General features: G+C 45.4%; 1 protein-coding gene and 1 long non-coding RNA gene across 3 annotated transcripts; one reads left to right on the forward strand and one right to left on the reverse strand.

Annotated features, from left to right (window-relative positions):
• Positions 1–1,214: 1,214 nt before the first annotated feature.
• LOC130529853 (uncharacterized) lies at positions 1,215–9,404 on the reverse strand. Its single transcript, XR_008951660.1, has 2 exons — positions 6,724–9,404; positions 1,215–4,041 (listed from the first exon to the last, which is right to left on the reverse strand). It is a non-coding gene; the product is annotated as an uncharacterized LOC130529853 (long non-coding RNA).
• A 112-nt stretch (positions 9,405–9,516) lies between these two features.
• amigo1 (adhesion molecule with Ig-like domain 1) lies at positions 9,517–15,109 on the forward strand. Of its 2 annotated transcripts, none has more exons than XM_057040480.1 (2): positions 9,517–10,086; positions 10,687–15,109. In XM_057040480.1, the coding sequence occupies exon 2, from the start codon at positions 10,774–10,776 to the stop codon at positions 12,289–12,291; it is 1,518 nt and encodes a 505-aa protein (XP_056896460.1). In that variant the 5' UTR covers positions 9,517–10,086; positions 10,687–10,773; the 3' UTR covers positions 12,292–15,109. The 2 variants fall into 2 exon arrangements, with proteins under 2 accessions (XP_056896460.1, XP_056896461.1); XM_057040481.1 differs by lacking the exon at positions 9,517–10,086 and adding an exon at positions 10,131–10,428.
• The last annotated feature ends 430 nt before the right edge of the window (positions 15,110–15,539 follow it).

The following is a 15,539-nucleotide window of genomic DNA, read 5'->3' on the forward strand; positions in this document are numbered from 1 at the left end:
CTGCCTGTTCATAAAACTGATGCCCCCGTTCTTGAGCGCAGTCACAGGAAACTCACACATGCGCACGCGCACAGTGACACACACACATGCACACACACACACACACACAGACACACACACACCATTCTATATGCATAGTCTCCAGCATGCACTCAGGGCAATTGCAGAGCCATGCAGAGCAGACAGGCAGGCAGCGTGTGGGATGGCAGCCTCCACTGGGTCTTAGTGCCGAGGGGACGCCTCTGCTTCCTGGCACACTGTAATCTGAAGGTCATATCAACTCACACCAGGCGGTGATAACGTGAAACCATAAAGTAAGCGATGATTAGGAGGAAAAGAAGGAGCTTTTTCCCCTGTAAATACTCTGTCTCCTTTGTTCAAGATTTCCCTGGGCTGGCGAAAGCCCTCTCATGAGGCTAAATATTGACTTGCGGAGAGGGAAAGAATCCCAGTGGTTATTGCTAATGAGCTGCGATTAACATTTACAAACACTACGCAACATATGTGTCACTGAGCTATTTCCAGGAGCGAGGAGTGTGTTCGCAGTCAGAGGCGTTGGATCAATGAATATACTACAATTAGTAGAAGAGGGATAAAAAAACAAAACAGAAAATGAGTAAGAATAGTAATGATTCAGTGCATGAAAAGGATATTTTAAAAACTACATTAATGTCTCAGGCTGCAATCTCCCTATACAGCTCAGATTTTATGTATATATAGATTATATCTTACATATAGATAGATATGTCAATAGTGTATCGATAGATATTGTAGTCTACCGCCTATCACTTTTATTGTGCCTCAGGGCTCCATCCAGGGGCCCCTATGTCTTAATCATATGTCAATATTTCACTGCCACCTGATGACACCTGAATTTACCTCACAAGCAACCTCCGAAGCTCAGGAGCTCAGGAGCTCGGAAAATCACCTGTTATTAAAACCGAACAAATGTTAAAACCGTTTCCTCTCAGTAATTCAAACTGCCTTTCTATTGTTTGTTTATCAGTGTTTTTACTGTGTGTCTAGTTGTTTTTTTGGCATGAGCGAGTGTCCAGAAGGCACCTATATAAATAAAATGTCTTATCTTTATTCTTATCATCTTTATTATTATTGTTATAATTATCAGTAGTAGTATTGCCATTGTTGTTGTATTATTGTTGTTGTTACTAATATAGCATGAGTATTACGTTACAAACTGATAATGAAAGATGATGGAGATGATAATGAAGCTTTTATTGATACAGAAGATTATGAATGGACGACAAATGTGACAGATGAAGCTGTGATTCAACACTAAAGCAATGTGAGACACAGGGATCGAACTTTCAGCAATGATTGGACCCTCCGGAAGACTTGAACTGAAAACATTCAGGAATGTGAAAAGCAAATACACAATTGCCCTTAATATATGACTATTACTCTGTTTACACGCTGGACGCCTGTTGCTGCTGTTTAATCAGGTGTAATTACCTGGGTTTGTTATCCATTCAGCAGCGTATGGGCTTTATTTTTAGGTCTTTTCATCTCAGTTGCTGTTCTAAAAATGGTTTATGCCTCCCTCGGGATTCACATGAATGGAGCAGACGTCAACAGTCTGTGACATCTCACTTTCGTGCGGAGTATTTCCTCAGGAATCCATACAACTCCAGCGAACCTGATTAGTTAATGCATCACTGCTTCTTCACAACCGATGAATCGGTGGCCACCGTGAACATGTGCTCATTCATCGATCCGGGTAATTTGCGATTGCTCAGGCCGACAAAGGTTAAGCAACACAAAGCTGATTTGTCTGGCGTCTTGTTGCCTGTGTGGAGTTTTGAAGCGGTTTCCACAGTCAGGTGCTGATGCTGCAGCGGCTCATATGACCTGCGTGATGCCTCAGGCATTCACTCTGCTCTCAAATGTGAAAACGGAAAGGAAGACTTTCTTACACCGAAAAATCTGAGATGCTCAATAAAGATTAAAGGGAGCATAAAAGACTGCGTTGTGCTGTGTGTGTGTGTGTGTGTGTGTGTGTGTGTGTGTTTGTGTCCTGTGACTTCGCTCATGTCTGAGGTGTTGAATAATGACAGAAATAGCAGAGACATGCTCATACCAGCAGCACCAATCACAGGGGAAGCCAATACAATGGTTTCCTTGGCAACCAAGCTCACAGCCTCCTCACCTTTCACATGTACCCCCTCACGCCCCCAAACACTCTCCCCATTCTCTCCGTAGAAAGGAAATTAATCTCGCATGTACGCACACACGCACGCACGCACATACACACTGGACACAAATGGGAGGATTCAGTTCCATGAAGGCTTGTAAGTGTGATCTCAGGTCTCATCAGCAGGGGGAACTCTCAACAAAATAACTGCGGCACCTGGACTCAGTGTAGCTCAGCACTGAGCCACCCTGGAAGGATGGTGATTTATGAGTTGTTTCGAGTTATTTATGTTGTCACGCAGCTCCCGAATAAAACTGTGTTGATGAACGTGCACTGTATGCCATCAATTCATATTCTGCCAAGGCATTTAGATGATTTCCCAGCAAAGAGAGTGTTGTAAATGCGTTCTCTAATACACCATCAGACTGAAAACACGCACCCACAAAAACAAGACAACATTTTTCTTTTCAGGTTTAACTGTTGTTTTGTGCCACTGACAAATTTCAGCACAGCATATTTGGATCTTATGAAATGTCTCCAACTATAAAACACATTTTGGGACTCCCCGCTGTGAGTCTTGGGACAATTTACCTTCTAAAATCCTCCCCAGTTTTCCCAGATTGACTCTTACGAGTTTAAAAAGGACAGGATTAGCAGTCGCTTGGGGCTCCGTTTGGCTCCCTCGCCCTCTGAGTCATTGATACCAGGGGACTAATATCTCTGTGCCTGGGATAAACTAGGATAGGAATTTAAAAATGAAGAAAACTTTCCCTCTAGTGGGTGTTTGAATTAGTATTTTCTCCCTGTTTCTTATTTTTCCCTCCTGTTTCATTACTTTGACCCTTAGTGTGTGTTAAATCTGATTTGCACTGTTCTTCGGGCCACAAAATACGAAAAAGACAACAGCAACCCCTTGTTAGGCTGTCACTTTTATTGGTGAGACCGTCATGACTCCCCTGCGAGCCCTTTTTCTTACATAGTGAGTGTGAATGAGTGTATGTCCCCGACCGATTTACTCATTGATTTCTGAGATGATAGAGAGGGAAGAAGGGCAGGTTCCATGGATTCCATCGGAACCTTCATAGTAGAAACCTGCTTTCTGTGCACATTTATGGATGCGATGACACTCGAGAACAAGAACGTTCGACTGCGTCCTTGGATGTGTCGCATTTGGCCCACAGCAAAAGCTGAGGACAACTGCAGCGAGACAACCTTTACCTGAAGGACACGCACACATCCTCTGTGAGGATCCACAGATTACCTCATAAAATAATGATTCTAGGGGTGTAAATAATTGACCTTTCCTGAGGAGAGGGGCTCTTTGGGTACTCCAGCATCCCCCCACAGTCCACAGACATGCAGGGGGGACAGGTGAATTCGAAGTGGCCACTTTACACTGACCTTGCGTGTGTACGTTGTCGTCCGTGAGTGTTTGCCCTGTGACCGTATTTAGGGATAAATCAGTAGAAAATGGGATGGATTGGGGGGTTCTCTACATGTTGGACCATGTTTTTAACTGATCCACAATCAGTTATAGACAGACAGCACCTATATTTTAGGAGAAAATGTTAAAAACCCAAAATACTAAAATCAGGTATACACAGTTTCTGTCTGATACAGAAACATTGCAGCATTTTAGTAGCTCCAGACTCAGAAGTGACCTGTTCTTTACAGAGCAGCAACACTTCCAACGCACATTAGTCGGATATTATGGATTTCTGCTCATGCGCAGTCTCCGGTGCAGTGGTGCTGGTGTCATCTGAGCTCATCGGAGTGAGTCGAGGCGGCATGAGGAGGAGGGGTGTGATGATAAAGATGATGAAGATGAAGACGTGAAATCCAGGCAGATGCTGGAACAGCTGGCAGCATTCACAGCAATGAGAGAATGGAAGCTTGTGGGAGAGAGAGAGGGAGAGAGCCAGAGAGAGAATATGTAAATAACTGTAACATTCAGGGCAGACAGACTATTTCGATAGATAAACTTGGGAAAAGGATTTATTTTTGCCTCAATGTTAAACTAAATGTGGGTGGAACCGAAGCAGATATTATCTCTAAATTTCATGTTTCTCAACTGTCAGTTTGATTTGTCCTGGCCCAGAGCCCACGGCTCTTCGATAATGACTGCATAGAACAGGATGGAATTGCACCACATACCCAGCACTGAAGCATTTTCTGTAAGAAAAAATGTCTATAAAACACACAGAGCGGGGAGCTGTGATTAAGTAAGCAGCACAGGAGGTCTCGTAAATCCCCTAAAGCTCGACACAGAGCTGAAAGATTACTAAAGACTTAAACAAATCTGTTGAATTCACAGAAGCACTGTCATCCCTGCAGTTTTGTCCCTTAATTATAGCTGTTTTGATTGCAGCATGTAGGATGACTTTGGGTAGCCATTATCCCCCCCACAGATGTCAGGCAAACCTAAAGCTTCTGCTAAGGTGACACGCTAAAGAAACATCCACAATGACCCTTAAAAATGAAAGTGTTGAGAGAAACACAGTCTCCTACCCAAAAAACCCCCCGCTGTTACACTGTGCTTAGATTACACCCCCCCCCCCCCCCCACACACACACACACACACACACACACACTCGTTGTTTCCTGGGATATGCAGGCATGACACAGCTGAAGTGGGAAATCATGCAGAAAAAAAAGGGAAGCTCTGAATGTTTTCTCTGTTATTCGTCTGATATTTGACAGATAAAGAATGAGCCAATGCTGTTGGGATGTGTTTGCATTAGTGAGGACACTGTGCTGCTTCGGTTTCAGGGAGCGTCTGAAACTGAGGAGTACCACCCCACCACTCGGAGCGCTTTGCCCTCTGAGTCTCCAGTGTCCAGTGCTGGCTGGACGGGCACATGGGAGAGCACCTGAGGTTGAGCCTGCCGCTGAATAATTGATGCATCCTCCTGCACCAATGACTCGCTCACTTCCTCATCATTGGCTGCCATCGGCAGCAGTTATATAAAGGCTGCTGACGGCGAGTCTGTCTGCACACCCGTCTGTCTGTCTGTCTGTCTGTCTGTCTGTCTGTCTGTCTGTCTGTCTGTCTGTCTGTCTGTCTACCTGTCTGTCTACAGGAGTTAACATTACAGTATATTCCCTTTGGTTTTGGCTGTTGTTCCAAGGGTCAAAGGTCAGGATGGAGATGACCAGAATGACTTCATTGCGGTATTTGATAGTCTGACCAGCCAGTGATAGGAATCGAGACGGTCCGCCACAAGCGATTCGAGAATGGCGACTAAATTTAGGAGCCGCCAGGTGTATCGACGTGTAATCGAAGAAGCATGCATTAGCACACCGTGCTGGTATACAACTAAAAATACTTCAAGCAGAAATCGATGTGATCCTTACTCACAAATGGTTTATGAAGCCAACCTGGTAGCTTATATTCCATTTTACTTACACATCATACACAGTTGAACTTACTACAAGCAGGAAAACCTTTGCTAAGTTTCGTGTTTTACTTCCCTTGGCCTCAATGTTTAAATAAAAAGGTAATCTACCGTACTCATGCAATGGGACACTCGGATCAGAGAAGCTGAGAGACATTGTGGCCATCTCTGACTCACTTCCCCTTGCTCTGATGTGCTTCTATTTCAGGCTTGTGTGACACTTCTCATTTTCATTTCATCAGCATTTCAGGATTCTCTACTTCCCATACCTGTTACATTTTGGCCCGTCATAATAGAACAGTTGCCTTTTTAGCATGTTAGCATTTCAAAATTAGGTGTATTCACATGGTGGCTGCACTCTTTCAGTTGTGTGTTATAGTAGCTTGGCTTCATGCTTGTCTTCTGTCCTCTATGTCCATGTTGTTACTTCCATGCACGCTCCCCTCTTCTTCATTAGAGCGCTACACTGCAAAACGCAGATGCGCTCTTCTGACATCCCTGGAGTGCAATCATTGCCGTTTGACTGGAGAGCTGCAGAGGAGACCTCTTCATTCAGGCTCAGTGTGCAACAAGCAGCAAAGGACAGTTGAATATATATTTATATTTTAAAAAATACGAGGGCAAAACAAGTCAAACCTAGCAATGATTGTGTAAGCCCTGGTCAGTGTTTCAACTGGTGTGATGAGGTGTGATGTGAAGTAGGGCTTCCTATTGCGCACGTTTGTGAGCGGCACCTGCACTTTGTCCAGCTCCGATATGAGCTCCTGGTTTACTGCTGCTGCCTCGTTCTTCCAAAGAGCACATAAACAGAGCATATCCGGGCTGTGTGTGTGTGTCCAACAGCATAAATATTAGGTTGGGATGCTTGAATCTTGGGTACAGAAACACAAACACTGTCCAGGTGTACAGCTCTCCCTGCAGAAATGGAGGATTAATGCTTGTTTCCCTTGCAGAACAATCAACCAGTAAGCATCAACTCCCCTGCTGATGCAGATGAATGCAGACAGGGGAAACCCAGATCTCCCTCGATCTCTTTCTCTCATTCATTGTTACTCTAGGAGGCAACAAAACCACAGTGGTTCTTTCTTGTATCGCTTCAAGCGTTAACGCCTCATTTAGGCAGCAAGACAGTTTTAGGAGGGTTAAATGAGATCGGAGCTTTATTGAACAGTTACATACCCCATGTTTTTAGATGGGGCTTCCTGCCGAGGTGCAATCTTCACTGGTTGATCAGTAATCATCGCTCTCATAGCCATAGCTCCTGGATGCAAGAAAGAAAACATCAGGCTCCTTCGGATTTCAGACGTTGTTGATGCTGGCAACACCTCGCTGTGGAGCTGACATGTGCGACCCGTTGTCTGCCATTCAGAGCACTACCCCTCACATGGCTAAAACACGCCTGTTGCTTAGCAATGGCAGGGCCTGCCGAGGTTACAAGCAGGGCAGCTTTTGGTGAAGTGCACACCATCCACGTGGACCTCTTCAAGATATATCGACCGACCTTGTTTTATCCTTGCAGTTCTGATCAAACACTAAACTGAAACTGTTGCCATGGAAACTAAGAGCCGTCCAGACATGTGCTAAACAGAGATTACGGTTCCATTATTCACCCACACCTCACTCCAGCAAGTATTTTATGTACAGAAAGCGACAGCAACAGGTTGGTTGCAATTATCTCCATCAGACAGGCAAATATTTCAATGATTAGACATGTGTAAAAAATGTAGGAAATTTGTGCTATTATTCAAGTAAATAAGGAAAGGAAGAAAGAAAGACAGAAACGTCCCAACTGTAATACATGAAGCTCCAAATTTTGTGGTTTCCTAAAAAAATGCAGCCCATATATGTTCCAGTGTTTCTCACGCCCTCCCAAATCCAGAGAGACGTTTTAATCACAAGTAAGGACAAAAATAGACCTTTGTATTTTGTGCCACGCAGTCGACCCAGCTGAGCGGCTAACATGTGCACTCAGCAAACTACGTGTAGTTGTTGTGTAAACTGGTCTGCATGGAGACAGCAGCGTGTGTTTACCATGTCAGCAGAGAGGCCAGGTGGAGCGCTGGAAGAGCCCGCTGTATGTAAACACAACATGCATTAAAATAGATCACAGTCTGCTGCAAAATGGAGTTAAGCAATTCTCAACTTCCAAACACGGCTGGGTCAGGAAAACAGTTTTGACTGCAGCGTTGTTATAGCGACGCAGCTGCTATTTCATGATCGATAAAGGCAATTTAGCTTTGCCGGGAAAGGCGGCTTGCTGTTTGCTGCTGGACCGGGAACAGGAAGCTTGTCGCTTTCCCATTATCTTTATATAATTGTTGTTCATTTTGCAGGGACTCCGACGTTTGGTCCTGAAGCTGCATCTGGAGATCAGCAGGAGAAGGCAGGGCCACCTCAGATTTGCCACAGAGCCAAAACAGTCAAAGAAAGGCCGCAGGCAGTTGCCAGGCAACACTATCCCCATTGCAACAGGAAATGGAGAAGAACAGAACATTAATCAGCCTCGGCTCCATCTCTCCAGCTGGCCAGAGGTTTCACACTGGGTCCGGTTCAAACGTGACCGTCCTGACATCGTGTTTGCCACCCTGTGACTCAGCAGGTTCTGTGGTAATTAATGGAGGACATTATCTGGAATGTTATCCTGTTTTGTCTATCCGTTCCCAGAACTGTCCCCACGTCTTTGTCTCCGGTTGCAAACGTGGAACAAACACGCCGTCTTGTGCTTTGAGCACGTATTTGGCGGTGAGGGATGCCTGCTGTTCAGCCTTTTTTAGATCTGTCTGGTTTCTCTGCCATGCTGGCGCTCTTTAAGGCAACTCCAGCTCATAGAGAGTTTCCAAAATCATGTTTGCAGTTTCATCCCTGTCAACAATCCCAGACAAAAATAACATCATCCCGGTAAAAGTCAAATGCATAATTATGGAGATTCATTTTTACTGTAGTAGCGATACAACAAATGTGGGAAAAAGTTCATTAAATATGCAAAATTGCCCTGATAAATAGCAAATATTTTAATATTGTCATGCCTCATGCCAAAGTGTGCCCTGTTACTATAATCTTCATTTATAGAGTGATTTGTGGTGGTATTGTGTGTAGGTGGTTACGCTGGTGTAACAGCTCATTGGCAATAAACCTGTTGCAGCTTTGCCAAAACCAGGCTCACGGCAGCAGATCCGCGAATTAAGGGAAACCCCGGCAAATAAATCAGAAAAGCAGCAAGTGGGTGGATTCGCTTATGTCGCGGTTTGGAAATAATGAATTGCAGACATAATCAAGTAAAAGAGTCGAGAGAATGGGAATTAACTGAGAGAGAATGTTCCTGGCTAAAACAGCAGGTTGGTTGCCAATTCACAGGAACATCCTGGAGCTCTCAATTGATCTTAAACAGCAATTTGTGTCCGTGCACTTTGGCCAGCACCATACGACGTTAGCTGGCAAGGAGGCCTGAATGAATCAGAGGATATCACAGCCATTGGAGACAGTCAAACTGGAGAACAATGAGCATCTTACAATCTGAAGGCCTGATACACACGCTAGGAATAAAGGAATGACTCAAGGAACACGACAGAGAGCCTGCCAAAGTCCTTGGATGTCAACCAATCTCGAGTTACATCCATCACCCACCACCGTCCCGGTGCCAAATATCACCACGTTTGGTTCTAGTGCGACGTCGGACTGGTGTCGTGACTTATTAGTGTAACAATAGCCGAATCACACAGTTCTCAACTTCAGTTAATGCGAAAACAATTCAAATGAATCCATAAACAATTCAAATGAATTCATGACATATACAAACACAAGCGCCTAAACTGATGTCAAACATTACACCGATAGTCTCCGTCAGTGTCAATAATTGTCCTTTTTCTCGTCCACTTGATTGTTTTAATTGAACTCCGACGACTAAATCACGAATCCTCACAAACGGAGCTGATGTTTTCTGATGAATCTTTATGAAGAAAACCGGGTAATTTCCCACTGAAAGGGCGCGTTTACTGTCACCGCAGCGCATCTTTCTGCAGGCGCTCGGTAAATTGCTCCTTCTCGGTTTGAACGCACGACCTCCATCCAGTTACACGTCAACCACTGCAGCGGCTGCAGCAGCAGAGCTGCGCCGTGCGTGCGTGCGTGCGAGGAGCCTCAGAGAAGCCTGTCAGCCACCGGCTGCTCCTAATTTGCTCAACGGCAGCAGGACCTGCGGAAACTGCGTCAGTTGCGTGCGGAAGGTGGAGGCTGTCGTGGACACTCTCGAGATATTCCTCTTAGAAAAGCAAAGACATCTGCAATTAGAGCCAAGCGTGGATGAGTGTCTGTCGTCAAAGGGGCGCGTTTTGTTTGCGCTTTACGTAATCGGTTTTGGCGTAATTTTGCACCGCGCGTTGGATGTGGCGCGGATCAGGGTTTGTTTTCTGAATGCATCTCTTGTCGCCCCTCTCCCTCTCATCCGCGGCTGTCCTCCGCAGCAGCCGGGCTCATTCATACTGAACACACTTGGAAGCAGGCGAGGAGCGGCTTCTAATGAGATACGGGGTCGCTGCATTGAAGGTAGGCGGCACACGCAGTTTTCCTTCACGTTTCCATGTTGTGCCCCGTTTGTTTTCGCGCAGAATGGTGCAGCGGCGCTGCAGCACCCTGGAGGAAGGCTGCCCGCGACTTTCCCGGGCGGGAATGCACATGGTTGGCGTGAACGCAGCCAGTGCGTGTGTGACTGTTTGTTGCTGTTGTTGTTTTTGCTTTTTTTTGGGTTGGTAAAGACGTTTGCCGCAACTGGGAAAGTTTGCGCATTCGGATCACCTTCTGCGGGCCTGCAGACGCGAAGAAGGAGGCTGGTTTCATGATTAAACAGGAATTATTGTGGTTTTAGGGAGCGTGTTGGTGGACCTTCCAGTAAGTCCAGAGTGCACGCTCCCTCTACTGTGGCTGCACCTTCTTGATTTGCATATTGAGCTTTTACTTGTAAAAATGTGGATAAGCGTGTTAAAAGAGGCGCATTTATAGAGTTCAATGTCTTCTTTTTCTTATTCATTTATAGTGTGACTTTTAAGCGTGTTAAAACACATCTATCTATCTATCTATCTATCTATCTATCTATCTATCTATCTATCCATCTATCTATCGTATTAATTATGTACATTTTCTCTTCAGATGCCCTGGAGTTCAACTCCTTTTCCATGTCGTTCCCTGAAAGCAGGATTGTAATCAACGTCTTTGGGATTTAAACTAACGTGTAGGATGCTGCAGCCCTTCGCCAGGACAGGTGACAGCCTGTCAGCTCCGTGGAGTTGGTGTCTGAGATGGGCCCTCTGCCTCTGCCTGACTCTCGTCTGGCTTCCAGGGGCAACGGCTTCCGCCCTCAACTGCCACAAAACGTGCATCTGCGCCTCTAACATCGTCAGCTGTTCCAAGATGAACCTGACCTCGGTCCCGACGGGTCTGCCCACGTACACCACCGTGCTGGATCTCAGCTACAATGAGATCACGCGGCTGAGGTCCGAGTGGACCCCTGTGAAACTGTGGAAGCTCCATAACCTGCTCCTCAGCCACAACAATCTTAGTTTCCTCTCTTCGGAAGCATTTGTGTACGTGAAGCACCTGCGCTACTTGGACCTGTCCTCCAACAGCTTGCAGCAGCTGGATGAGTTTGTCTTTGAGCCGCTGGTCAACCTGGAGGTCCTCCTACTCTACAATAACAAAATCACCCAGATTGACCGCACGGCGTTCGTCACCATGATCAAGCTTCAGAAGCTCTACCTTAGCCAGAACCAAATCTCCCGTTTTCCACTGGAGCTGGTCAAGGAGAAGTCTCGCCTGGAGAAACTGAGTCTCCTGGACGTGTCCTCCAACAAGATAAAGACTCTACCCATTGGTGAGCTTCAGGTCCTCCCCGCCTACATCAAAACTGGCCTTTATTTCCACAACAACCCTCTTCTGTGTCACTGTGATCTCTACACACTCCTCGCCCACTGGTACATCCGAAAGCTGAACTCGGCTGTGGACTTCAAAGATGAGCACACGTGCGTCTTGCCAGGACCGCAAAAGGCCCAAGTCGGCATTTTCGACCTGAGCGGGGACAGTATGAACTGCAGCACCTTCGTAGAGGCGGGCGAAGAGGCTTTTCTGGAGCAGACGCTGACCCTGAAGTGTGACACCAAACACAGGGACATGCTGAAGACCTGGACGTTACCTGATAACATGGTGGTAATGCCCAGAAGTAATCAGACGGCCAGAGTCTTGCCAGACGGCAACCTGCGGATCAGCCCGGTGAGGTCCGAGGACTCGGGGACCTACACCTGCTTTGCGACGAACGAGGCCTTCAACGAGACAATCTACATGGTGCTGAAGGTCCACAACTTCACCATGCACGGGGGCGGCGAGACCCTGAACACAGCCTACACCACCCTAGTGGGCTGCCTCGCCAGCGTGGTGCTGGTGCTCATGTACCTTTACCTCACGCCCTGCCGCTGTTTCTGCTGCCCCAACAAAGGCAAGGCTCGGGGCGAGGACAGCATCCACTCGTCCATGCTCAGCGTGACGCCCACCCACGGGGACCCCAAGGCGGAGTTAAACAGGCACGTGGCCTTCATAGACTCGAAGGACTCGCAAGGTCAGAATGGAAAACTCAACCCGAATGGGAACGAGGACGCGGACGACCCAGATGCTGAGACCGGGTCTCTCATGAAATCCAAGAGGAAGAAGTCGGTAGCAGAGTCCATCAGTTCTGTCTTCTCAGACACGCCCATGGTGGTGTGAGGTGGCAGTTAATGTACACACAGCGTATACATCCACCACTGACTTGGCATGTGACTGGGACCTTGGCGGAGGAAAGAGAGGAAAGGTATTTATTTGTGTTCACGGGAAGAAAATGGGAACGCCAAAAAGGATTACGAAAAGAAAAACGGGCCTATTGTTGACAGGCACAAGACTTTTCCAGCATCTTAATCTGTAGCACTTAATATTCATACTGTGAAGTGATGCAACACCTGGAACAGTTCTGGAACACTAAGGGAGTAAAAGAATAAAATAAAATGTTAGTATCAGCACTCAGGAAGCGATCAACTAACCACTAAAGCGTGTGAGGGAAATAGATTTTTAAAAAACACATATGGCTCATAATCATATTTATTACTTAAAACCCGGGACATAGTGCATCTAATGTAACGATAGTGGTGGGTTCCATTTGTGTCCAACAGCATGCGATAACCACCACAAAGGGACCCGTCAGGATCTCCATGGCCCAAAGAAAATGTAGATTCACACACTGTAATTATCCCTAAGGATATAATTTCCATCCTACTTCGTTAGTGACGGTAAGAAGTAGTCAGTTAGACTGATTGTTACATGTTTGCCTTGTCATAAGTGTAGTGATGGTTGTTTATATTGTAAATGAGTCATAGTAGTAGTATTACAGCTCACGAGGCTTATAAACACGTGACGTCTCCAAGTGCAGAAGTGCATTTTTGTCCCATCATCACATCTCAATTTATGATATCCACAGGTGTGTTTGACCTCCGAAGGCCCGGTCGGGAATAGATGTGAGTAACTTAAATTTAGCTCCGTCCTATTAACTCCATTTCCTATCACTGCCCCAAATATCTAACTGACCTTCTTCAAAAACAAGCCACTCTCTGTCACTTCCATGTAGATGTAAATTGTCGATCTTGAGTTTTGCTCCGATGGATGACGGTCGGCCAGTGATAAATGTAGCCGTAGAAGAGCTGTACGCTGTGGTAGCATGTAAACGTTAGACCGCTTCACTAAAGCAGCAGGGTTCAGGATGTGGCAGTAATATATCATGCTGGTGATGGCAATTTAGGAGTGAGTAGCTAATATTGGATGATACGTAACCTCAAATCATCCTCTTCCTTTATCCAGTTCTAATTGAATCTGTCGTGTATTTTCCATCTTGCGTCCTGGTGAGACGAGGCCAACTCATTGTAAATGCGATTTGTGTCTTTTATGGGATGCGGCCTCTGTTTTTGCATTCCGTGTCTTTGTAGCAGGACGGGAATCGGCCCGTTGGCGTGAGTCACAGCAGCACAGAGCTGTTCTCACCGGCTCCCTGGAAGCACACTGCCCAGATGCTTTGTTTGTGTAACTCTGTCTGTACTCCAGTTCAAAAGCAATCAAGCAGCAGCCGGGCGATGAATGTGATGCCCTTTAAGTAGCCTGTTTATGAGGGGAAATGCCCGGAGCTTTCACCCGTTTACAGTAATATCCAATACTTTTCCTATAATTTGGTTCGAAATGATCAGATTTAAGAATGATTCAGACTTCCGCTAACGTGCACATTTCCCCTCTACTGCTCTCAAATGTCAAAATGAACACATTCCTGGGTGTCGAGCGGGTTCTTTACGCCAAATCGATGTTATATTCACAGTTTTGCACCGCAGCATTTTCTGCGTGGGTGCAAAAAAGGAAGTCGCACTCATCGGAGAAGTGCTGCGTGAATCACTCCAATTCCTCACACATATATCAGGAATATCAGGTGGAGGGATGCAGAGCGGCAAAAAATATCTCAAGACAAACCCGATGACAGGTTTAGCGCCGATGCACACTGGCCGCATTCACACAAAATTGTAATTTTATCTGTCCGCAGCACGAAAACTACCAAATTCTATAAATAAAAGTGAGTTATTTCCAGATGATGACCATTGACATTTCCAGCTTGTTCTCTCCAAAGCAAATCTGCCTTCCTATACATGTATATTTATATGACGTATATATTGGACTCACTTTTCTGTGTACAGTACTTGGTTAGTTGTGTACCCCAGTGTTCTCAGTGTACAGAGTGTATTCTTGTATAATCTAACGTGGTCCATTGACGTTCATCTGCCGCTGTGCTTCTGTTCCTCGTTCAACATATAAGTTTTGACATAAAGGATTATTTTTTAGGAGGGGCAGGGTTTAGTTTTTTATCAATATAGGATGTATTTTACACTTGAAGAATATGATTTAAAGGTATATGACATATACTGGAGAGGTGTCAGAGACTGTGTGGAGGGGGTGTTGAAACCACTGAAGAGTCAGCCTGACAGTATGTAGCCGCCATTTATTTACTGCCAGTTGACTTTGACTCATAAAGCCATAAGTAAAATCAAAGAGATGGTGCTTTATCAATCTGGCTGACGTGTTAGGTGACATAAGGAGACGTACGTGGGTACAGTGGGATGTTACATCATTGATCGAAGCCAGATTCATGGCTCCATGACTCAAAATTTGGGTTGTAGTTGCAGTAATGGTACACTAAATCTTCTCTAATCGTCAAAATCTCTCCAAGCAGGGAAGCGGATGGCTTCTGAATGCCCGACATGCATCCGACTCCATTACTGGGTGGTAGCAGTTAAGAGAAATCAAACATTTCTGAGGTTGTGGGGGCTAAAAGCTTGCAGCCTCTTTTGCTGCTGCAATGATGGAGCTTTTACAGCAGCAGAAGCAGAGTTTATTGACCACAGCTTCAAAGGTCAGCTGGCAGAACGGTCTTGCAGCTTGAGTGGAATGACTGTGCATGGTATGCTTTGTGACTGCAGGATAGGTGCAACCTGGGAAGCAAATAAATTATGAAGACTTACACCTTGTGCTGCCTCCATTTTTTCTTCACTTCTTTTTAATGCTGTTTGCACATGCAGTTATGCTACACGAGCATGTTCCAGCAGTGTTTTCTTTTCTGCACCTTGAATATGAGAAGGATTGCTTTAATTTTCGACAGTAAGCAATTTTCAGAGTAAGATCACTGCTGAATGTTTTCTAATGGACATATGTGGGGTAATGTGTTAAAAGATTTGATGTTACACGTGATCTTAACTTTACCATGATTAGAATGACGGTCCTTAAATTAATCGTATTCAACCTCAGATACTGTAGTTTTACTACCACCTAGTGATGGAATGGAGCACTGCACCTTTGTAGACATGGACATTAAATAGCATCTTTGATATTATTTATAATATTAAATTATAGGATGAATGTGATAACCCCAAAGAGCCTTTAGTATCAAATAA

This window comes from Takifugu flavidus, chromosome 8, assembly GCF_003711565.1.
Source record: "Takifugu flavidus isolate HTHZ2018 chromosome 8, ASM371156v2, whole genome shotgun sequence".
In the NCBI taxonomy this organism is placed as follows: domain Eukaryota; kingdom Metazoa; phylum Chordata; class Actinopteri; order Tetraodontiformes; family Tetraodontidae; genus Takifugu; species Takifugu flavidus.